At 50.5% G+C, this 24,419-nt stretch overlaps 1 protein-coding gene across 4 annotated transcripts in view; it reads right to left on the bottom strand.

Moving 5' to 3' along the window:
• ADAMTS14 (ADAM metallopeptidase with thrombospondin type 1 motif 14) overlaps nucleotides 1-23,517 on the bottom strand; it is a 39,225-nt gene extending 15,708 nt beyond the window's left edge. For 2 of the 4 annotated variants that reach the window (XM_040606839.1, XM_040606840.1), the window contains exons 1-6: nucleotides 23,346-23,517; nucleotides 22,551-22,972; nucleotides 15,156-15,312; nucleotides 13,705-13,901; nucleotides 4,900-4,983; nucleotides 2,781-2,937 (exon numbers count right to left, since the gene is read on the bottom strand). In XM_040606839.1, coding sequence (XP_040462773.1) covers nucleotides 2,781-2,937; nucleotides 4,900-4,983; nucleotides 13,705-13,901; nucleotides 15,156-15,312; nucleotides 22,551-22,972; nucleotides 23,346-23,418 — 1,090 coding nt within the window. In that variant the 5' untranslated portion in view covers nucleotides 23,419-23,517. The remainder of the gene's footprint in view (nucleotides 1-2,780; nucleotides 2,938-4,899; nucleotides 4,984-13,704; nucleotides 13,902-15,155; nucleotides 15,313-22,550; nucleotides 22,973-23,345) is intronic. The other 2 variants (XM_040606841.1, XM_040606842.1) reach the window with 1 other exon arrangement.
• Nucleotides 23,518-24,419: the final 902 nt, after the last annotated feature.

The raw sequence follows: 24,419 nt of genomic DNA, 5'->3' as shown, positions 1-24,419 counted from the left end.
CATGTCCTCACCATACCGGCAAGACACCAGCCAATCTCTTGCTCCCTCCAAATGCATTTTATTCTTCTTTATGGACACTTCCTACCTGCTTTCAGTCTCCCTGACCTTCTACATGGACCACGAGCCTGCTCAAAGGCCAACCACAGGTCACCACAGGGTAACAAATTAAAACTTAAGCAAAAGCACCCTTCAGCCTGGGCCAGAAAACCCTTGGTGCCCACCCACTGCAGAGGGACATGGCACTCTGGTTTAGACAGAGCTGCAGCAGCAGCAGTCAATAATTTATAACACATCTGTCCACTACCAAGAGGCATTTCTCTTTGAAGGGCCGGAGTTTACCTGCAATCCACATGCAAGGTCAGCACAGCTCAGCTGCCCCTCCTGGCCCTTCCCCTCCATGCCTTCCAGCTTCCCTTGATTCCCAAAGCAACGATTGCATCAGCTTTCCAAAATTTCTCTGTGCTGACCATGACTGCTCCCATTCCTATCAAGAGGCCACAAGCAGAGCTGTTGCCAGCACCAAGAAGTTTTTGTAAACCCCCTTAGGGCTTGGCTTGGACCTGCCACAAAGAAGAGCTACGCCACAAGACTGCAACGCTCCGCAAAGACTTGCATCCAGTGTCATGCCAGACCATTCGCTGGTCTGGTTTACTGGCTAAGGGGAGGTGACAGGACACAGGGAGGCACAAGCCATGTCTTGTGAGGATGTGGTGATGGAGCATCATTGGCTTGCCAGCATGGAGATAGCCTGGGCTAAGAGGATCGCATGGGTTAATGAGTTGAACCAGCCCCATCGCCATTGCTAATTGGGCCCACAACTATAAGGGGTGATGAGGCATCAAACTAAGCACGGGCTTGACATTTAAGCTCCATTTCCAGGTCCCTGTGACGTGGAGGACTTCCATCTTCAAAGAGTTCCTTTCTCCTGGCTTGTTGATTTAGGCCAGGGGTCCTCAAACTTTTTAACCAGGGGGCCATCTGCGGCTGCTTGGTTTCCCCCCCAACCCCTGGCGGGGGGGTCTGTAAGTACCGGGGGCCAGACTGAGGACCCTGGGGGGCTGTATCCAGCCTGCAGGCTGTAGTTTGAGGACCCCTGATTTAGGCTGTAGGGTCTTTGGAGCAGGACCAGCTCTGCTTTCAGCTCAGTTTCAGGGCACGTATGAGCTTGGCAGGTGCTCCCCAACTGGTACATACACCCTACAGCAGTGGCTAAAGAAGCCAGCAGGTATTTGCCATCACCTCAGCAAGTCGCTTAGATACCCTCAGTGAACATACGCCATGAGCAAGAATTAGAGGTGCCATGGTCTGGCCCTTCATTGCACATAGCTCCAAGCTAGAAAGGGATGACAGGGATCTAAAAGGACTTTGTTTTGAGGAAAAGAGGCAAGAGTAAGCAAGTGTTACTATTCCAGCAGCCCAGTGAGAGGGCAGTTCCCAGTGGGTGAGGAGCAGCTGCACCGTGTGCCATGCAACACAGCCAGGCAAGGACACAGCATCCACGAGAACTTGTGCAGAAAGCAAACATCCATCCCAAAGATGTGTGAAAAACAGGGAGCCAGACCTGCAGGGAAAAGGGGAAGGAGCTGGAACGAGCACCTGTAGAGCAGTCCTACTCCATCAATCTCAACTCCCTCCCACCAAGGGGGAGTCCAGTGAGTTTCCCCCTTCTGCTGACATGCCAAAAAAGGTCTTCTCACCAACGCCTTTGGACACAGTCACTTTGCCAGGAAGGGTCTAGAAAAACGAAACAAAACCTAGTATGTCACCCACGCTGCCACACAGCTCCGGACAAGGAGCCCAAGGCAAGTCCACAGCTTGGTGGGGAGGCTGTTTGCACAACCCAAACTCTGCTCTTTGATGTCCAACAGCATGTTCATTCAAGAGGGCTTCCAGATGGATATCTCCTGTGGTTCATGCCCTGCTACGAGGAGATCCTATTCAGGAAGGCAATCAAAGTGAAGACAGGACTCTTCCATCTCTGTTTCCTCCCATGCACACCAGAAAGACTCGTGCTACAAGTCACTGTGATGCTGCCAGCATGTTCATGGCATCAAATGGAGCCTCCTGATGGGAAATTCAGACTTTGCTAACAGTGTGGGAAGGAGGAGATCGCAATTTGGAGACAGCAGGCTCAGGAGAACTGGGAGAAGACACCTCTCATGATGACACCAAAGCATCTGCTTTTCTAATGGAGCCATAAAACACCAACAGCTTTTCCTGCAAATTTGTTACATTTTTTGCCAAGGTCTCTAACTTCTCAAGACCGTATCAGTACAGCCTCTGCACCAAAAGAGTGAGAGAACTGCTGCCATCACCCCTGCAGACTGCAGTAAGACCTCCTCTTTGGCCCAGGGTTTACGAAATGCTCCCATGTACAAGGCCTAAGAGGGCCAAGAAACCAACCGGTGTAAAACCAGGTTTTAAAGGTCCTCCAGAAGACAGAAATGATTGACTGGCCCCATGAAGCTCCATGTGGTATTCCATCTTTTATACGTTATTTTAAAAATTTTTAAGGCACTATGGGACAAGGGGAGGATTGCTGCATGAAACCCAAGTATGGGCAGAATGAATAAAGATTATTTTCTTTTTTTAATCCGTTCAGGTTGATGCTCTGCCTTAATTCTGTCGTTCTTCTACTTCGTATTAAAAAAATACTGATTTTAATAACCTTTTTCTGGACCCTGCTGGCCAAGAAGCAGACTGTGTTTGCAAGAAATCCTCTCCCCTCTCTGGCTTTCCCCCAGCAAACTGCACATACCTGATCGAGATAAATACAGTACCTTGCATACCTGCGGGACCAAAATCTTGCCTGGTGAGGAATACAGCATGGTCATGGTACTCAGCGTGCTCCGGGTCGGAGCGCTGCTGCGAGTGAGCCCAGCGGCAGACCTGCTCCAAGCTCCGAGACGGGTTCCCTCGCTCTATCAGGCTGACTGACTGGGTAAAGAATTAAATAAATACATAAACAAAAAGATGGGTAAGTCAGTGGAGGAGAAGGAACCTGCCAAGAGTTCTGGAGTTGGAAAGACTCCTAAGCAGTGCTACTCCATCATTAAAAGCAACAACATCCCACTTTGCATCTGCAAAGCATCTTGCACCTTTTTTTATTTAAAACCAGCACAGAAATCATTCCCACAAATGGATACGGTCTGGGACATAAGGGTATATGACCCTCTTTGGTCACACAAGTGCTCGGGGCAGCAGTATATAAAAGACAAGAGCAGCTGGGAAGCAAAGAGGATTCAGATTCCCAGCTCCTGCGTGGGCTCCTCATCGAAACGTTGCAAGATGCTGATGCTCAGTGATGAGCAGAGCAGCACTATCCTGCAAAACTTGACCCACAGAGGCTGAGACCCTAGCAGAAAATAGGTGGAGGTGTCCAGGACTGTTTCATAGCAGTCATCTGGCCCTTCATCTTTTTGTTGTTGTTGTTGTTCAAGATTAGCATTTTGCAAACTTACGCTCTATAAATTATGCTCTAAAATAAATTATGCTCTCAGACAGGTACCTGCTGAGCCACAGCGGTGGGAAGAAAGGTAAAACATACTGCCCTTCCCCTGGCCCTTACACGGAAGCCACGGAAGTTTTATTCTACAAAGTGCAAGGTGGGAGACAAGAAACCGCAGGAGTTACTCAGGAAGCATCAGACCTAAACAGCGGTAAGCTGAGATCTCACTTGCATTCAAACATCTGCTCATTACTTCCCACATCATCCCCCAAACCCAAGCAGCAATGTAGCCGGACAAAGCAGCTGCCTCCAGTGCAGGCTTTTGGGAGGATATAGCATCCTAAACAGAGCCCCCCCGTTACTGGCCGTAACACCGCAGCTCTGAATCCCTTCTCCTCCACGTATCATCCTCCAGCCCAGAGCACAAACGCTGCTGGGAGGAAGCCAGACACATTACTGGCTTTCTCGGGTGGAGATGATGTTCCTGGTCTCCTAGAAGCCTTCAAAACTGAGCCAGCCTTTGTCCTTGTCCCTGCTCCTAAGAACCATCCCTGGGTCTCTAAGGTGCATTTGGTTTCTGCCAGTCAAACAGATTTCTGTAACAAACAAGTTTTCCAAGACCTAATGGGTCTTATTTGTGGACCACACACAGAGACATCACTGTGTTGAGTCATTGATACTTCATGTAGGTTAGGGGCTTGCCACAAAAAGTATAGCTAATCACACTGTTTTAAAGAAAATCTTCCAGCTGCCATGCTCAAACAAGCCTTCAAAAACAAATGCAACCTGGGAAACCACATGAAACCTTCTCATGCTTTTCCTGTCCATGCCCAAGGCACCTGAGAGCTGCAGGACATCCAGTGAAGCCTCCCGGGGCTGCCAAGGCTGGGACACAGGAGATCCTGGCCTTGGCTTCTCACTGATATCCAGCTCCTACCAACTTGGGAAGTCACCTTTGTGCCGTCATCTACTGCCACCCTAGAGCTCCTGAGGAAGCCTCTTGTGGTTTTTCCCACATCCCAGAGCAAGCAGATGAAGGCGGATAACAGCCACCCGACAGCCCCCCAGGGATCTCTCTCTGCCCTGGGGCTGCACGGCCATGGGGCTCTCCAGACCTTCAGGTTCCAGAAACCAGCCAGATGAGGGTTCAGATTCATCACTGCCCAGCACAGTTGTCACTTGGGCTTTGACAGCTGACCTGAACAGCCTCATTTTTCCAAGCCGGGGCTTACCTAACTGTTAAATATTATGGTGATGACACACTAAGCCACAGTGTTGCTGCACACTTGCCGGCTTTCGAAGAAGCAGAAGCTGCCTGCTGTGCCTATAATACCGCATCTCAGCAACCCTCCTGCCCTCATGAGGCAGGGCTTGAACAAGGAAAGCGGCCAAAAAGCAGGGGCCAGCCTGAATAGCATCTCTTCCTCACCACGTCCAAACACTGTATTTACCTGGCGGTATCCCACCATGATCATCCTGACCAGCACGATGTTGATGTGGACACCCAGGGACTCGTCATGATAAATTTCATCTACCTGTAGAAAGGAGGGACATAAAACCAGAGAAGTTAAGATCATGCCAGCTCTCAAGCTCCTCCTGTCCTCCAGGCTCCCACATTCAGCATCCTACCCGACTTTCCGAGACTACACAAGACCAGGTGCAAAGACCTCATCTCCCTCCTCAAACCCCCAGCTTTTTATTTGTTATTTTGCCCCTGTGTAAAAACCATAGAGTCAAAAAGCCAAGCTGGAATAAGCCAAATTTCCCCAGGATGGGTGGCTCAGATGGTCAATGGCATCACCCATCCCATCAAGAGAAGAGAGGAGGGCTGATTTTCCCACGGGGACTGCCTCCACTGCTGACCATCTCACAATGAGCCACTGCTCCCTTCGGAGCATGAATTCTTCAGATGGAAGGAAATGCTTCAGACTCCAGCATCCTTGTGTTTGGTGGAAAGAAAAAACGGCTTTTTGGAGAGAGATGAGCGATTTTATCAAAGCAACGGCATTACTCAGTTATACCGGTGAGTCAAATTTGACCTCCCACTTCAGAAACCCCAGGAGAAGACAATACAACAAAAAGAACAGGGAGGGCTTGTGAGTCAATCAACATCAGCTATTAACAATGATTTTGCAAAGGAAATAATAAGCTATAACCATTTCCTTCTGCGTTTCTAGGATGAATAAACAAATTCTAGTCCGAAGTGCTACCAAGAGAAGAAGACATCCAGATGAGAAAGGTCCCTCCGAGCTGTGCATGGTGACAGGCAGCCACTGAGAGTAGCACTGAGCGGGCAGCCATAAACCCATGCAAGCGCAGGAGATCCTACACCAGCCTTCACCCACCTGCAAAGCACATGTGAAAATACAGCCCAGGAAAAAAAAAAAGCTGATTTTTAGAGAATGGGACTTTCTTATCCTCCAAAAGCCTCCGAAATGAACACTGACACAAATGGGGGTTCACTGCAGGAGTTGAGGAAGTCAAATTAAAACCATCTTTAATATTTACTAGGATGAATGTTTAAATTAAACACACTTTTTCAACTTTGTCCAAGAGAAAATAATTTGCCTCAGCTCTACCACAGCCTTCCAGACTAGACGAATATTGTAAAGCCAGATTTATGGAGCTTTTCTATTTTTTTCCCCATTCCTTTTTTTTTTAAGCTTACATTTGAACTCAGGGGTTAAGTGACAACTACCCCTTTACTGCTGCCCAAATCCAAGCCAGGCATTTCCCAGACTGCATGAGTGCTTTACAAGACCCCTGATTTACAGCCTGTGTATCTGTTTGAAATGCCCACTTGGGCCATTTTTAAACCCAAAGACCCAGAGTTAACGTTGCCCCATGACAACTAATACTCCCATGGAGTGGCTTCAAGCTTTACAGAGGGGTAATACAGGTCCTGAGCCTGCCACGTCTCGAATGCAGAAGAATTAAAAAAAAAAAAAATCAATAAATAAATCACCAGCCCATCCTCATTAGTGCATCGCTTTGGATGCACAGGCTGTAAGCCCCACGGGGTCATTTCTTCATCAGCATGGAAAGATAATGCTGCACTGCGCATCCTCAGCTCACCCTTGCTCATCGTGGTTGGGATGCTCCTTCACCCTGCACCAGCACCTTTTAAAGGCATTTTGTAAGAATAATCAGAATACTATGAATTTCTTCCAATGCTAACTCTGGGGTTTTTTTTGGTGTGTGCACAGATGGGAGGAAGGTTGTGCAGCATTGCAGCTGGGCTCCTGCTTGAAAACATTACTCAGACCTACAGTCACACCAAAGCACGAAGCATCCATCCCAGCAAGGAGCTGCAACACCCCAGTGGAAGGGTCATGCTCAGCCTCGCGGTCTGGAATGTAGGAGGCTTTGGCACCCTGGAGAAAATGTTAGCAAACCTGAGAAGTACCACATCAGGAGTCTGACCCTTTGCAAAAATATTCCAGCCTTAATGCCTGTTGTATGAGAGGCAATGTAAAAGGGTGAGAAATGAGGGAAGAGAGGGAGAAATGAAAGATATGCTATGGCCCTAAAGAGCTGGACCTAGGGGACAGTTCAGGGAACAAGGGGGAAAACATGGCCATTTCCTTCACTTTCCCAAATCTTTATGCATTTTCCTTCATCACCAGCACTTGTCAGGAGCTGGAGCATCATTAAGCCTCCTCTTCAGTCAGCACCTCAGCATCATCCACTGGCACTCTGTTCCTGAGGACCCTTCAAACCACTGTGACGAACCACGTTCCTGCCTTAGGAACCTCTCCACCAGCTGCAGCTCCTGGCCAAGCCCTGGCCTGACCCTGCTGTGACCCAGAGCTCCCAAGGGAGCAGCGCAGACCTCTCCCTGCCCAGCTGCACAGGCTATTCTGGCAGGATGCTCAGCAGACCTCACAGGCAGTGGGAAAGGATGCTGCATAAAAACCTGCCACATGGCAGCCCCAGCCAGCAAGAGAAGGGTCGCATCCAGGGGGAGGAAGGAGCACAAGCAGAGGAGCTGGTGGGATGAGAACTTTGCTCTGTGCTGCCTGACGTACCATGCAGCAATGGTTCCTCTCAGCAATGTCTCTTCCTCCCAGCAGTACCTGCAAACAGTCCCCAGGCCTGAGAAGAGCTCCCTGCCCTAAATCATGCACCCCCAGGCAACGTTAGCTACCCTGGGAGAAAAAAAAAAAATTGGGAACAGCAGTATTTTTCACAGGCACTGACAAACTCATCAACACCCTCCCAGCACTGCGCATCCTTCCTCAGCCTTGCTAGAGGAGTGGCTATGGACAGCAGAACCACGAGCAGCTTAGGAACAGCTCATTAAGGGACTAAGACACAAGAAGCTGTATTATTCCAAGATGGGATTTAATCCCCTAAATCTTCCTTTTAAAGCAGTGCTAAATCCCACCTTTCTCCACGTAGCAGGGACTAGGTACCCATCCAGCCCCTGAACCAAAGGGTTAACCCTACACCCCAGCCCCTGTCTTGTCTAGGGGAGGGCAGTGTTTAGGCAGGGATCTGTACCTAACAGATACCAGCTCAGCAGCGACCTTTACAGTTAATTCAGAAAGCAGATGTGGAACCAGACTGCCCAAGGCTATGGACTTCCCTTAATAGCCAGATATAAATAATTGATGGAGGTAAAAAAATAAAAAATCAAAAGCACTTGCTGCTGTGACTGCTCTGACCCCGCAGTTTCCAAGTTTCTGGAGGGCAGCATCAGCAGGGCCAGCATCCCCCACAGCACCTCAGTGTCTGTGGAAGAAGTGTCGATGGAGCTGGGGGTGGAGGGCACAAGCATCACCTCCCCACTCCCCACCAACCCACCCTGGGCTGGTTCAAGCCAGCAGAGGGGATGGAAATTGGCCCAGAGAGCAGTTTGTAGGCTTGGCACAGCTCCCTCTGCCCTCTGCGGATGCCATCAAGTGTGTCTGCAGAGAAAATCCCCCCCGAAAATACCTGTTCTGCAATGGGCTCCAGTGAAGGGACCCACCTCCCTGAAGACAGATGGGATAAAGATCTTCTTAGCCCTCTCAACCATGTGGTTAGATGCCCAGCCTCTTTAACACTGACACCTGGCAAGAAGTGCTCTCCTATTTCATTTAAGAGAGAACTTTTTCCCCCACCTATAACAGACCAGCCCTTAAGGCTAGCTGCACATTAAGTGCAAATATGCAAGAACACGCAGCCCACAGGACCCCCCGCAGGCAACTCCAAAGCCCCCAGCCCTGCAACGCCAAGGGGACAACGCTAACAGTTTACAAAGACTGAAAGGAGCATTTAAAACCCTGTGCATCCTCTCCAAAATGCTCAATCAATTTGTCAAGTGCATGGGACCCCCCTCCCAGACCCTCGCTGGTGCTGGGAGCAGGAAGGCTGCCTACCTAAATCCCTGCAAGCCTCTGGCCAGCCCCGAGTCTGCAGCCCCAGACACAAGATCTCGACAGCAAACCGCACTGGCAACATCTAGACCTCGCCGTTCTTCAGGGAAGGAAAACAAAGAGAGAGACACGAGAAGAATTTGCCAAACCAGCAGAATAGCTGACATTTCAAAACCCCAGATCGCTTACTCAGAACAGCCAAGTCATCTTTAAGCTCCTTTCTTTTATTCCCTCGCTCAGTTTTCATGCCAGTTGATTCACCCTGAGCCTGTTTTCTGGGGACAAGTGGCTAGAAGCAGAGAAGTCCCCCTGACAACTTTATTTGGCCCGCTACATGCACTTGCGTCCCCTGCAGGGAAGCACACCACTGCGAACACCTCTGCAAGGGCTGACCCGCACTATCTACGTTTTCAATGCAACGGAATGGAGGAAAGGGGAGGTTTGCTCTGCAGAGCAAAGCTCTAGATCTTATCATAATTCTCTACGCAACAGGCCATGTTGTCCCAAAAACATAGCAACAAACACATGAGCCTATGCAGGGGGTGGGAAAAAGTGTGTGCAGGCGTAACAGAGACATCAGAGATATTTTTTTGTTATTATCAGTTAGCATGGAGATGGATCATGAACCAACAAAAAAACCCCAGGCAATCATAGACCAGAAGGGCTCTAATGTGCACGTTATTTTAGACTGGTCTCCCTCCAGAAACGGCACCAAGCTCAGCAAATCTGTGTCTCAAGCAGTCCATGCTCCAGGTTGGCTTTTCAGATAATCCCAGGTTAAAATTAAAGCCAGACGTTTGATTTTTTCCCCCCCTAATGCTCTCCTCTGTGGGGTCTCAGTAGCACTCTTTGTCACTCAGCCCTTGGGAACAATAATTTATTTGGCTGATGTGCCGGAGGGGAGCTGGGCAAGTCCCAGCCTGGAGAGGGCTCTGACTCATGGGGTTTCCTAGTAACCCGAAACAATGGGAAAACACCAAGTACCCTGGCACCCTTAACCAAATCATGGGCAATATCCTACAAAAAAAACAGCAAACCAGTTGATACCAGGGCCAGGCTTAATATAGCCCATAGCTTGGTTTGCCTCCTCTGAGCAGGGCCAGCCCCAGCCTCAAGAGCATCAGGGGCGAGCGCTGGGAAGTCCAGAGGAGAAAACCAAGGAGCCCAACTGAATGTCAAGAGGCTGAAGAGCAAAGCAGGACACAAAACATTTCCTCTCCTCTTCCCTTACGGGGTGCTGGATCCCCTTCCTGGTTCCCAGCCCTTCAGCCCTCACACACAGCAGCCACTATGGCTGGGGCATGCTAATTTTGCTTCAGTAGCATCACAACCCCTGCCACAGGCAGCCAGCAAGGCCGGGGAATGGCTGTTCAACATCTTTGTTGGCAACACGGACAGTGGGACTGAGTGCATCCTCAGCAAGTTTGCTGACGACACCGAGCTGCGTGGTGTGGTTGACACCTTGGAGGGAAGGGATCCATCTGGAGGGACCCTGACAGGCTTGAGAGGTCGGCCTGAGCAAACCTCATGAAGTTCAGCAAGGCCAAGTGCGAGGTCCTGCACCTGGGTGGGGGCAATCCCAAGCACAAATACAGGCTGGGTGGAGAATGGACGGAGAGCAGCCCTGAGGAGAAGGACTTGGGGGTGTTGGTTGACCAGAAGCTCAGCAAGACCCAGCAATGTGCCCTTTCAGCCCAGAAAGCCAACCACATCCTGGGCTGCATCAAAAGCAGCGTGGCCAGCAGGTCCAGGGAGGCGATTCTCCCCCTCTGCTCTGCTCTCACGAGACCCCACCTGGGGTACCGAGTCCAGCTCCGGGCCCCCAGCGCAAGGAGGACACAGACCCGTAGGAGCGAGTCCAGAGGAGGCTGTGAAGATGATCAGGGGGCTGGAGCACCTCTCCTGTGAGGACAGGCTGAGGGAGTTTGGGTTGTTCAGCCTGGGGAAGGGAAGGTGCCAGGGACACCTTACAGCGACCTTTCAGTATTTAAAGGGGGCTTATAAGAAAGATGGGGACAGACTTTTTAGTAGGGCCTGTAGCAACAGGACAAGGGGTAACGGTTTTAAACTGAAAGAGGGTAGATTCAGATGAGTTAGTAGGAAGATATTCTTTACTGTGCAGGTGTGAGGCACTGGCACAGGTTGCCCAGAGAAGCTGTGCAACCTGGTCAAGCAGAAGGTGTCCCTGCCCATGGCAGGATGCTTGGACCTAGATGGTCTTTAAGGTCCCTTCCAACCCAAACTATTCTATGGTTCTATGATTCCCCCAGCCACCACATCACCAAATATTCATTCCAAGAGCCCAACATCAGAGAGGGGGCCAGGTTTTGCTAGGGTGGACAGTGATGCTTGGCTCAGTTATGAGAGATGCTCAGATGCGCCTTCTCCAGCACACACAGCAAGCAACGGCAAAGGATACGTTTCCCACTCACTTCAACCTGACCTAAAATCCTCATGTAGCCTCTGAGCCAAGAAGGGAAGGGCAGGCTGGGAATGCAGGCGGGGGGCTAGTAGGGAAGGCAGGGGAAGCTCTTAGGTGCACAAAAGGAGCAGTCATCCCCATGTCAGCTTCCTGGGATGGACAGAGTGCCGTTTAACGAAAAGTCTGGCATCCACATTTCTGGCAACAAAATAAGGGTTTGTTTTTTAAAAAAAAAAAACACCAAACTTCTCTGTGACAAATCATTTACCACTGAGCTCCAGCTGACACCAAGTTCCTAATAAAAGGGTTTGTGTCTCAGGGAGAGCCCTAGGACCCCACCTACAGCAACACCGTGTTAAGCCAAGCCCATGCACCACCAGGAAGGGGCACATGCCCTAACTGCCCTCAGCATCCAACAAGAACCCCAGAAAGGGCCAGGAAAGTTTATTATCAACTTCCACACTTATTGCCCCCTTTCCTTGGGTTATAGCTTGATAGAAAACCTCCTGGAGGCTTTCCCAGCTGGCTCCCATGTAGCATCTCCCCAGCATACTCCAGTCCAGCTCATTAAGTGCTTTCCTCATTAGAGGGCTGGCCAAGCCTCTCCTCCTTCTCCTTGCCTCCAACTAATGGGATTAGTGTTCAGCTGTGTGGTCCCTGCACGCTCCTCCCCACCAACCCCCAGCACCCTCCTCTCTCTCTCCCTCTGCCATCCAGGCCAGCAAGCATTTTTTTTTCTGCTGAATCGGGTATTTTAAGGCAATCTGAGCCAGTAAGGAAACGAGGCGGCGCCAAGGGAAGAGGAGGCGGACAGAGGTCATGGCAAAGCTGGAAAGAAAACGCACTAAAAACCAGAAAGAAAGAAAGGGAAGGGGGTGGGGGAAGAATATATAGAAGGAAATAATACTCGGGGGAAGTATTTGTTGCATGCATTATCCTGGTTTTTTTCCTTCTTTTCATTGATGCTGCTTTTTCCCCCCCTTTATTTAATTCATTATAGTCTCCAGTGCTGCCTTTATTTGAATAGACAGCGGTCCTCCCTTCTCCCAGCACAGCACCCCGTGCATTCACTCCCTGAAAAGTCCTGCCCGCGGGGTATAAACCATGAAATGTGCCTGAAAACCAACCTTTTGATTAGAGCTGACAATCCCCAGGCGCTCAAACCGTCCATCCCCCCAGATCGGAAAGGAAAAATGACATCATCTCCGACCCCCGTAACGTGGGAAGAGCCCGGGGTCAGAATAGGGAACCCTGCAGCTTCCCCCGTGCAGAAGGATTTAATAAGCAAAGGGTAGAAACTTTCAGAGAGGGAACTTAAGTGATGCTGAGAGCATCCAACCACAGGCATCAGAATAGAGCACCAGAGAAGAAAACGTTGCCATGAAGGCATTTGCTTTTTAAAACCAACATCTCCTCTATTTGGGACTGGCCACATTATGCTTGGCCTCTAATCCCATAAACCTTTACCCCTTATGTTGACAATTTTCCCTTCGTTACTGGCAATATGGCTCTGAGCCTGCCTGTCAGGGCAGAAATAATGCCCAAACAAACAAGCAAACAAAAAGCAAAAGCATCCTCATAGCCTGGTTATTTCCAAGTTGGTTGTGCTTCTCAAACACTTTCCATCACCACACAAATACTTAAAAATACTTAAAAATTAAGTACTTAAAAATAGAGGCGAGGATAAAGCATGGAAAAACAAAGCAAAAAATTGGAGAGTGCACGAAAGATCTGCAGACCCTATCTGCAATCATTCAGGTGCCAACAGAGCAAACCTGCGAGATGACTAGATGAATAAATGTTGATCCTTCCACATCTCTCAGGACTTGGGGAGTATGTACATTTTTATCTTAAAAAGGAAAGATAAGCAGTGTAGGGAGTCAGCACAGGCTGCCCTGTGCCACCGGGTGGAAGCAGGGCTGCTGTAAAGCTGCTATAAACTCCTTTTCAAACACATCTGACTAATCCTCAAGGTGCCCAGGTTTTCCAAGGAATGTGAAAAAGCTTCTGAAAACCTATAAAAATCTTCCCCATCAACAAATTTTATTCAAAAAATAAAACACCATAATTACAAAATAAATAAAAAATTTAATTTCAAACTAAATCATCAACAACCATTCTCTTTCCTCGCATTTGCTGAGGTTTTGGCGACAAGAAGGAGATGGTCTTGGCCAGGAGAACAAGAAGATGCTCTTGGATTCAGGTGACAGACGGTGATGGCAACCAACATGCTGGGCCCTGCTGTTGGCCAGGGGAACATGGCAGAGATGAACATAAAAGGACTCTGCTTTCCATCATTCCAATTGCTACAGCAATTAAATGCCAGAGCCGTCTGTGTGCAGGAACAGCCCTTCCTGCAGCACTTTCCCCACTCCCAAACACATTTTTTTACCAGGATAACAGATCTGCAGCATGGGAAGAGCAGTAAAGTAAGGGAAGGGTGAGAGCCACAGCCCCCCGCAGCCAAGCCTTACTATGTTCATGAGGGTGAGGACGTAGTTCTGGACGTGCTCCTTCCCGTGGAAGCGTACCACCGAGTCGTCCACTGCCAGCAAGACCTCGATGTTGTAGTCGTCCTTCCTGGCATGGCGCCTCTTGCGATCCGCGTCCCCCAGCCGCTCTGTCATCAGCTCCAGGGAGTTGGGGAGATCACCCACCCGCACACCGGGCACTGAGCAAGGCAGAAAAAGAAACAGCCATTAAGGTGACCTGGCACCGTGGTGACATTCCAAAAAAATACAAATCAAGCAGGAAAAATAAACTGGATCTTTAACTCCAGCCAGGTCGCTGATCCACCCTGCTCTGCAATGGGGAAACGGCTCTGAACTGGGAGCACCAGCACTAAAAGATACATCTTTGTGACGATGGTCCTGCACTGTCCATTGGGTGGTGGTAGGACACCTGGGGATGCAGTAAGGTAGCTAGGAGGGCAGGTATGAAGCTGGGGGCTGCTTCTTGGGAGCAGATAGCCGCAGGCAGAGCATCCTCCATCCTTCATAGCACCCTCCACCCTTCATGCGTCCCTCACCCTGTACCCAACAGCACCTTTAAAACACTCAATTGCAATTCTATTAGCGATGCTACAAAAGCAACAAGCATACCGGGGAAGACTTTTAAACTTTTTTAAAAATCAGGGAGCTGCTTACAGTGCCACAAGAGGTAAATAAACACCAAGAAAGACTAACACCTCTGTGTAAATATAAATAGGTTTATAGAGTGCTGTTGCACAACATCGACCCCATGCTTGTAAACTCCTGGGTGAGCTCAGCTTTACGCAGGTGAGAGGGGAAGTGGGCAGGTGATTTATGCACACAGAGTGTAGCGCACAGCTAAGTGATGCTATATTAAAAAAAAAAGCCCTGTTTTCTCCTTCAAGGCAAAGAAGAAGAAAAAAAAAGAACAAAGCTTTAGAAAAGCAAAATTAATTATGAACGCTGGGAAAAGGAAGGGCTTCTATCAGCTGTTAAGAAGTCAAATCAACACCACATTTCACAGCAGATAGGTGATTAAAACAAGACTGCAGCACCTACATCTTCAAGCCGCAGTCAGCAGCCAAATCGGACCAAGTCCTCATGACGCCTTTTCTCCCGAGTCCCAACTCCACTTCAATGCCAAGGTTGATATGATCACCCATGGGCCTGATCACACCCATCTAGGAGATTATTGTTCTTCGAAGAGGAAGAATAACTCATATATAACTCATCCAATTTTAACAAATTTCGAAGAATTTCAAAGTTCCCAGCAAAAGCCCAGCATTTCCTTGCCTTTCTTCTCACTGATGACCCAACCGGTGGTTAAAGCCAGCCTAAAGCCATGCGGTGAGATGTACAAGACAGAGGGCAAGTGGAAGAAGATACCCTCCCCCCACAAGAAACAGTTGGGAGGGAACAATTTCTGGGAAAGACTAGATTCCAGCAGCCTCTACCTTCAGGGTGGAGGTCCTGGCGGGGCTCAGCACCATCTTGCCGGATAGCTGACCGGCGGTACACCACGTGGGCCCTCCCATGCTCCTCTGTCTCCTGCTGCCCCCTCTCCAGGGGCTCGATGAAGAACTCGTTGCTGTCTGTCCGAATGAGGCCAGCCTGGATTCCAGAAAGAAACAAAGAAAAGGGGAAAAAAAAAGGTGTGCTTTTATATATGCATATGTGTACATGCACACTCAATATATGCATTAAAGATTGACGCAGAGCATGCATGAATGCGAAGAGTAAAGCATCCCAAATAAACCGGGTGTCTTGTTACTACTCCATGACACTGGGATGGATTTATTACCGTGTTCATGTATGATGATCCTTAATTTCTCCTGTAGATGGGGAAAAAACAAAAGGGCGGGGGGGGGGGGGAGGAAAAGGGGGGGGGGGGCAAACCAAGCAACCAAAGAAAACCTGGTGACGGATCAAGTTATGCCTCTATATGGCTAGGAAACTCTATTCCTTCTCATCAGCAACAAGTTTTTCTGCCTAACCCTGCACGTCAGGGGATACAGGCTGCATGCACAGGCTTCCACGCCACCTTGCCTCCCTGCACCCTCCAAATCCCCAGGGCCACAGTGCCAGGGAGGAATCTTGCCATTTCACTCACGCTACAATCTGCAATCACAGCGAGAAGGAAGCGTAAAGAAACCATCATCTCTGCCTCACAAAGTGCTTGAGTATTAACACAGGAGAATCCCTTCAGAGAAACTGGAAAGCATTAGGACTGCATGTCCCAAACATGGGGAAGATGAATGGAAGGGCAAACATCACTGGAAATGTCCCAGCTACTGACCTGCTCCTAATTAACACCAAGCTCCAACCAAATTCCCCTTACATCAGCCCAAGCACTCACACACTGCAGTGCCAGCCGGCTCGGACTTCTGGCAAGCAAAAGGATCGCCAGGATTTGGCTTCCATCCCACAGGCAGCCCCCTCCCAGCCCAGCATTTTTTCACAGCTCCCTCCATCCCACAGGCGTGCGCCCCTTCCTCCAGGCTGCCCACTGCTGCCTGCTGTTGAATAGCTGCCGGGAAAGCACAGGCAGGACATATGGATCTGTTCTTACAGAAAAGCCTTCAAAAGCATGTACCTACTGGAGTCCTCATCAGGGTTGGGGTACTGGAACTGTTTTCATCCAATAAAATAAAAATTATATATATATATACACACACATTTTGCACAGAGCTGTATGAAGACGTGAGCTGGGCTCTGTAAACAGCCAGGCAAAGCTGGGGCTCTTCCAAGCCCACCTGGGTCACTGGATCCCCTTCACATTCACGTACCATTGCATTCCTCATGGCATCAGCCAACCTGGCTCTGTTAGACTTCATCAAATTTCCTGCTCCACTTGGATTTTATTAGCTGCTTAACTCCTCTGCAAAGCAGGGTTTTGGCTGGTTTTGTTTTACTTCCTTCCCAAGGAATCTAAGTACAGGCAGTTGTGCTAGGATCAACTTGCCTGATACACGTATCTCAGGTCCTTCCCACAGGAGACATTCAGGTCACCAGGGCAGGACCTCTCCAGTAAGGGCCTGTCCCAACACCTCCGGCCAAGGAGGTGAAGATCACAGCAAGGTTGAACCAAGAGTCTGGAGCACCAAGGCAAGGTGGTGGTGGTGAGGCAGAGATCAGGGCAAGGAGTCAATCACAGATCAGGTCCAAGCGGCAAGTTGGATGGGCTTGGGTGGCAAGTCAATGAAGATGGGGCAGGTCCAAGGCATTGCTCTTTATTATACAATAAGAGGAGGTGGGTTTAATACAAAAATTAGTAGCTAGGAAGGACAAAGCATTGGGCATCTAGCACAAGCATCAAAAACACTCTTGGATTTTATATACCCAAATTACGCTGATGATTTCCCACCAACTAACTTGCTTTCAACTTGCACATCACTACAAATTTGGGCTGGAGTGGCACTCCTGCTACCTAAAAGCTACCTAACAGCATCCTGGTTTAGCTCGGTGGCAGAAGCAGTAATGCCTGCCCCAAGAGGAGGTCTGCCGGGACACCACTACCCTCTCGCAGCCCTGCCACGGGGTGTTCCACCTGGGATGAGGCACCCCAAAGCCAGTTCACGGGTTTACAGCGAAAGCCGGGACTTGCTGAGTCAGGCGGCCGGAGGAAAGTGCTGGGGCAAGGCTGGATTAAAATATGAAAAAGCCTGGTCCTGAGCCACAGCCCACTTGGGTTTGTGCTGCTCTGCAGCTCGTGACTAATTATATATGGCACAAGAAATAAAGCAGCCCAGGCTTTCTCGTCTGTGCCTTCTCCCAAAGGCGGGATGCAACACGCTGCTGATTGCAGCGATGACCAACAGGCAAAGTGGGTACCGCAAGGACTTGTGTGCACATCTGATCAGAGCAGCCTAATAAATGAAACAGAAACCGCAGCAGTCGCCTTGGCATTTACAAAAAAAATGAAAAAAAACCACACAAACACAAAAACACCAAAAACACCATTGCAAGAGGCATGCACGAACCTGCCCAGTCTTAAAAAGGAGCAGTTCGGGTTGTATTTCTGCATTTTGCGAAGGTTGTAAACGTAGCAGCAAGAGAGGCCAGACGCCATCCGAAAAGCCTCTACAAGCTTTCCTTAGACTCTTGCCAAGTGATCAATCCCACCCTCAATGATCAATTTGCCTTGTGACTCCAACCCTCAGTTTTATTTGGTTTAATAGCACCAAATCAAATTAAATCTGGGAAGGTTGGGACTACCAATATTTCTAACATGAGATGCTGTCTGCAGCTCTCAGAGAAGGTCATTCCCAAACTCAAAAACGGCCCTTTGAAGACAATTCCACTGGAAAGAAAGAAAATAGTATTTTTTTCTTCTTTTATGGAAAACACCAAACTCCCTTCTGAAAGCTCGCAGAGGGTGAAGTCTCTTTTCCAGCTCTTCTGCATCTCCCCAGGCTATGGGAGAGATGAACTGGCTCGGCTGGCCCAGTGCCAGCCTCCCTAAGGGGGGGACCCCCCAGCACCCCGGGTAAGCAACTCCTCCATCACGGCTGGGTAAAAAAACCTCCAACTCCCACAGGAATTCAGGAAATTCAGGAAATTCTGACACTTCAACACAGCTGAAATGTGGAAAAGTTAATAAAGCAGCTCCACTCAGCCAGAGTAGCAAACAGCACTGAGGAGGGGGAAATCCAGCTGCGTGCATAGTATGTATTTTTCCTACACGATTCACACTTAATTTGGACAAAAAGTCCCAGAAAGCCAGGCTATGTGAACACAGGCACCGTCGTAGCCACCGCTCCCCCTTCAGCCAGAGATTGCCTGGCAAGGGCATCGGGGGATAAGTAGAGAGATGCATCTGCCCTGCGCAGAGAGGGACAGCACCTTGCAGCAGCACGGCATGTGTGGCACCAGGGCATGGTCCAGAGCTGCTCAGTCACTATTTTGGTACCTCTCAAGCCATCTTTGCACAACACTTTGCAAGCCATCTAACACAACACTCTGCACTCCTTGACTGCTTTTCCCTGCTCTTCATACTGAGGCAAGAGAGGTTTTGGGATGTCTACAGACAGGGAGCTGCTTCACCTTGGCTTTGCCAGGTGACCCAAGAACCAGGATTCAAATCTAGATCCTGGTGGGTTGAAGGCATGGAGACATGCTCAGTGCTAATTAGTTAATTAGGTTTTCAGCCCAAATGGGGCCTTGTTTTCATCTCACTGCCAAAAATTAGGATTATCACATGGGAGAAAAGCCCTCATACCCAAGTGAAAAACAAACCAGCTGACGACAGGGGGACCTATGCAACAAAAGGGTCATCCCCCGCTCTGGGCATTAAAACCAACACCTTTTTTAGTCCCAAAATCAACCCCACAGTTCAGGAGCTGCAACGAAAATCCTGGAAGACAAACCCATGCTTTCCGCACTGGGGCATCATTATGGGGACTGTTTCTCCCTTCGTTCCACATTAATTACCGTTCCTGAGGGCTTTTGTGCTCTGCTTATCTGCTGCCACCCATCCAAAGGAAGCCAGGGCGACTGGGATGGAAAATGCTGGCTCTACAGTTTGCAGCACACTGCCATTTGGTGCAAATAACCCCTGAGAAGAGTGGGGGAAAAGTCAGCGACAAAAAGCAAATACAGTGCCTACAGACAATAATTCTTCACCCATCTCTGCAACCAGCAAAGCACGAAGGAAGCAAGGTCAACCACAGGCTGCTAAAGCCGGTATGGAGATACGGGATGCCTTCAATGTAGTGAGATGTGTCTGCCAGGGGAGATTTCTGCCTAGCGCTACTTTACCAGTTAGGAATTTGGTGGCTTAGATCAGCTTTGAAATTATGTTATGGACGACAGCATCTTCCCACCCTGGTACGAGACACCCTTACAAAAAAAAAAAAAAAAAAAAAAAAAAAAGCCCATATTTTCATGCGTGGATGCCTGCAGCAACTAATAGCCACGGACAGTGCCATGGGTTTGGCATCTATGAAAAAAAATCATCTCACTTACATGGCTAAATATGGATTTAGGAAAGATTTAATGTGTACTCTCTTTTTCAAGAACTGGGTGTTTTTCCCCTCATTATTTATAATCTCAGTCTCTGTTTATACACAGCGTAAGCTCTTTGTGTACACAGCCTTCATCCACAGCATCCCACAAGGCTTCCTCTGACCAGAAACAAGCAGCCAAATGCCGTCTACAGTGCACGCTATACTGGGATGCAAAAGCTGCAATCCCCTTTTGAAATTTGTGGGTAACTTCCAGCAAAAGTGCACAGCAATTCCAGGGTATGTGCATATCAGAGAGCAACAAAGCTACCTCCACCTGGTGCTCCCCATGTTAAATTCCTCCTTATCTAGCACGACATGAACAACAGTCCTGACCACATACATCCCTCCCAGAAGCTCTACTGCTTCCTTGCTGGGTCCTGCTAGAGGTACAACATGGTCATGAATACCATCCTCCCATCCCATCCATGCCCATCACTGCACTTTGGTTCTGTTTCTTGCTCCATTTGCTGAATCAAGTTCTTTTCACTGCTTTTTTGAGGTCCTCTTGGTCTCATGACTCCTCCAACGGGGAAGAACCCTGAGCACATATAAGCCATCATGCTAACTTAAGCCAGAGGACCATGCAGCAACCTCCACCAGCCAGAAAATCCAGGAAAGAGAAAAACCAACTGCTACACTGGATGTATCACAAAACCCTCTTTACTGGGGAAGAAGCAGAGCCTCTCCTCAAGCTCTGTCCTCCTGACCTCTTCCCCCAGTCTGCAATCGCCACATGTGCTTTGCCAGATGATGGGAAATTGCTGCTTGAGGCCAGGGCATTTATTTGTTGGCCATGGAGCAATAAACAGACTGTAGGAACTAAAAAAGAAAAAATTTTTTTTTCCTATTCTCTAGTGCTGCTGGAGCTCTTCATGAAGAAATAAAACATCTGCGAGACAACACATCAGCAATCACGATGCTAACATCACGTCCCAGATACTTCAGAAATGGGGCTGCACGAAAAACATCCTGCAGAAGCCCTCGGCGTTTGCAAACCACCGAAGCCCTGCGCATCAGCACAACACAGCCAGCTCAGCTAATCCCATCCTGCAAAGCAGCAGCAAACCCCCTGCAGAGCTGGCTGCAGCAGGGGTTAATGAAGGTAAAGAAAGATGAAGCAAGTGCCCAGAGCTGCTGATCCTGGGGAAAAAGCCACTTCTTCCTCTACATGAGCTTAAAAGAGTGGGCTTGGAGGTACCATGGATGGCCAGACAGGTGTGGCTGAATAAATCCACATGCAAAAGCATCCTGCAGTACAGGCTACACCCTAAACCTGTATCGCTACCACCTGCAGCCAAGGGATGGCTGGAACAAGGGCAAAAATAATGACAACCCCCACCTGAGGTGTGCAAGGGGCTGAGATGGAAGAACTTGGGGTTAAAGCCTATAAAAGTCTGAAACAGTTAAACTAAAGTCATTTGAGATGGACTCCAACAGCAGAGTGGGCTCTGAGGGAGAGAAAACCCCTAACACCGTCCTTGCTGCTTCCCGACCATGGTGAGACATGGACTCAGCTGCCGACCGCTTCCAGCATCCCTTCGCTCACAATGCCAACGGAAATGATACCTGCACTGCAGTACAGCCTGCACACTTTAAAAACAGGTCTTCGTTCCAGATGCAGCACTACTACTTGCTTGCTGGAGCTATAGGAAATACCTTTAAAGCTTTCAAGCCTGCCCAAATGCACCAGCCCCAGCACGACCCATGTCACGGTGAAACTTCTGTAGTTCACAGCCTCAGCTGATTCCAAAAAAGATGCTTCAAAAGCTGTGGATTATGTGCTAAAATTGTTGGCAAAAATATAAACTACTATATGTAGGCGACCTATGTATTTCTAGCTGTGCTGCTCTATCATTTCTGCTTGTATAGTAACACCAGGCACTGTATAAAAAGAAAGGAATGCCAAACTGTGCTTGCAGACAAAATTGGCTTAAGGGACTCCCAGAATAAACCAAAAAAGAAATATATATATATATATAAAGCAAAATAAGGCGTTTATTCCTACCCAGGAATAACATAAGTAGTACCAGGAAAAAACAGCAAACACTGGCACCTAAAACGAGAATTAAATTGGCTCACAGGCAACTTGAAGGGCAATGGGCCAAAGGGTATAAAAAAAATAAGAAGCGGTTCCTCGAGTGTGTCAAAGGTAGAAAACCTACGGGCAGACCAGACACTGGAGATAAGGAGGTAACGGAGCCATTTAAGCAATTAAACCCTGTGGCAGCAAGTTACCAAGACTGAACTGTGCTCACCCCGCAATCAGAAAGCCAAAAGGCTCTGAGCATGTGAGCAATTAGGGGAAAAAAATAAAAAATAGGTCCTCCCCTAAAAAGATGCTTAGAGGCCACAAGCCTGCTTGCTAACAGTGATTTCAGGGGATGCTCGAGCTCGCTCAGCCTCATTTAAGAGGTGGAAAACACAGAGATAAAAGTTCCTGAAGCCATCCCAAGGTAAACCATGGGCGAAAAAGGATGAAGCCGCATCACTGGCAGTGTGGGTACCCATCCCGGGGATGGGGCTGAGCCCGTGGGCACAACAGCATCTGGCACCGTCCACCTCTGGGCAGGAGGCGGCTCAGGCATGGGACAGGCAAGTCTTTCAACCCCTTGAGATAAACGTAGCGGCACACTGGTCGGAGCGCTCTCACGCAGTGCCCTGCCCCACTTATGCCACAAGCCACGCAGGGCAAGGGTACCCATAGCTGCCCACTGGTCAAGGGCCACGTACAGCGCGGCCACCTCACGCACCACCGAAACATCATACTTCAGGCCACCACGTCCCACCTCTGACGAGAAAGCCACCGCAGAAGGCAGGCGGCACGCTCCCACCGCCCCAGCTTACCAGTCCGTCGCAGTTGCTGATGGCCACGGCGGCCCCGGGCATGCCCGAGATGTCGCCGGTGAAGAGGCACCGCTGCTGGAGGGGCTCTCGGAAAAGCACCTCGAAGTCCTCCTGCCACTCGGCCACGGCGCCCGGCGGCACCAGCCGCCGGTTGGGCCTCAGCCGGAGGTGTAGCTCCTTCCCGAACACCGTCACGTTGAAGTAGAGCAAGCGGCCGGCGGCGCCGTGCCGGGGGGGCCCATCCAGGGGGCTGCGGGGCAGGCGGCGGGGCGGGCGCGGGGGGCAGGCGGCGGGGCCCGTCCCGGTCCCGGTCCCCGCCGCCGCGCCGCCGGACACCACGTGCGAGAGGAAGCGGCCGCGGCAGTCCGCGCTGAAGGGGACGGTCACTCCATACTCGCCGAGTTTGCCGGACAGGAGCAGCTCTGCGGAGACAAGACGGAGGGAAGGGGCTCGGCGCCGTGCCCGCGGCGGGGTGTCGGTGGCCGGCCCGCCCCGGGAGCCTTCGGCGAGCCCCGCCGCAGCCCGGCCGGCCCAGCGACTGCCCGGCGCGGCTCCGCTTTGTAGTTTTAACCGGGCGCGTCAAACGTAGCAGAATAAACTCGGGCTGACGCGCCCCTCGCACGCCAAGCACGCCAACTATTTCTCGCCCAGCCTCCATCTCCCCCAATTGCCCACCGCAAGCAAACCCCCGCCGGCGGCCGCTCTCGCCTTTCTCCCCATCCTCCGGGGTGCCAACCACCTGTCAAAACAACCCCCCCGACCCCCGGGGACACCCCCCAGCCGCCGGGGCCGTACCTGGGGCGCTGCCGGCGGCCAGACAGCCGTGCAGGGGGACGAGGCAGGAGAGCACCAGCCGCAGATAATCCATTTGGGGCCGGCGGCGCGGCGGGATGCGGGGCCGGCGGGATGCGGGGCGGGCGCCGGGCGCCGCCCGCCTCCCCCCGCCGCCGCCGCCGCCGCGGGGCCGTTGGCGCTGCCGCCGCCGCCGCTGCCGCCTGCGGGGGGGGGGGGGGGGGGGGAGGGGGGGGGGGGGGGGAAGCGGGCGGCGCCGCGCTGCGCGCCCGCGGCCCCGTGCGCGGCGTGGGGCGGGCCGGGGGCAGGGTCTGCGCTAGGGGGTGGGAGTTACCGAGAGTTAGGGCTTTTCTTATTATTTTGCTATTATTTTATTATTAATAATAATTTTTAAAATATTTTTTATTTACCTTTTCGTGTTGTTGTGCGTTTGTGTAATTTTTTTTTTAAAGTTCTCGGGTTGCGTTTGGATAGTTCTTTTCCTGGAGATTTTTTTTTTTTTTTTTAAGAAAAAAAAAAAAGCCTTTTCGGGCAGCCGGCTCCGGCCTGCCAGCCCGCCCTCCCTTCCTCCCTCCCTCCCTCCCGCGGCTCCCGGCGCGCCTCGCCTTTGTTCGGGCAGGGCTGGAGCCGGGCGGCCGCGGGGCAGCGGGAGCCCCCTGCCCTGCCCCTGCCCCCCACAGCCCACCCCTGCCCCCCGCGCTGCAGCGGGACCCCGCGCAGCGGAGCTCCCGAGGGGCAGCCAAATCGCCCCCTAGCACTTCAAACAGCTGCTGCCTCGAGAGGTGCGGGTAAACATCCTGCTCAGACACATCTGGGATGATCTGGGTTGTTTGGTTTTACTCCGCCCCTCTGTTCAGGGGGAGATGCGGAGGGAGGGGGGCGCTTGCGGCAGAGCAGCGCCCAGTGTCTGGGTGCCGCGTCGCCGGCTCTCCAAAGGTGACCACCGCTTGCGTTTTCCCAAGGGCATCCCTAAAACTCCGCAGCTGGGACCGCACCGTTCAGCATGCATCAGGCTCCTTACAAGGGCCAAAAATTAAAAATAAACAGAATTTCAGCAAATATAACACCAAAGTAAAG

This window comes from Falco naumanni, chromosome 9, assembly GCF_017639655.2.
Source record: "Falco naumanni isolate bFalNau1 chromosome 9, bFalNau1.pat, whole genome shotgun sequence".
Classification (NCBI taxonomy): domain Eukaryota; kingdom Metazoa; phylum Chordata; class Aves; order Falconiformes; family Falconidae; genus Falco; species Falco naumanni.
Note: the sequence above shows the minus strand (reverse complement) of the source record. Positions and strands in the feature narration are given on the sequence as shown.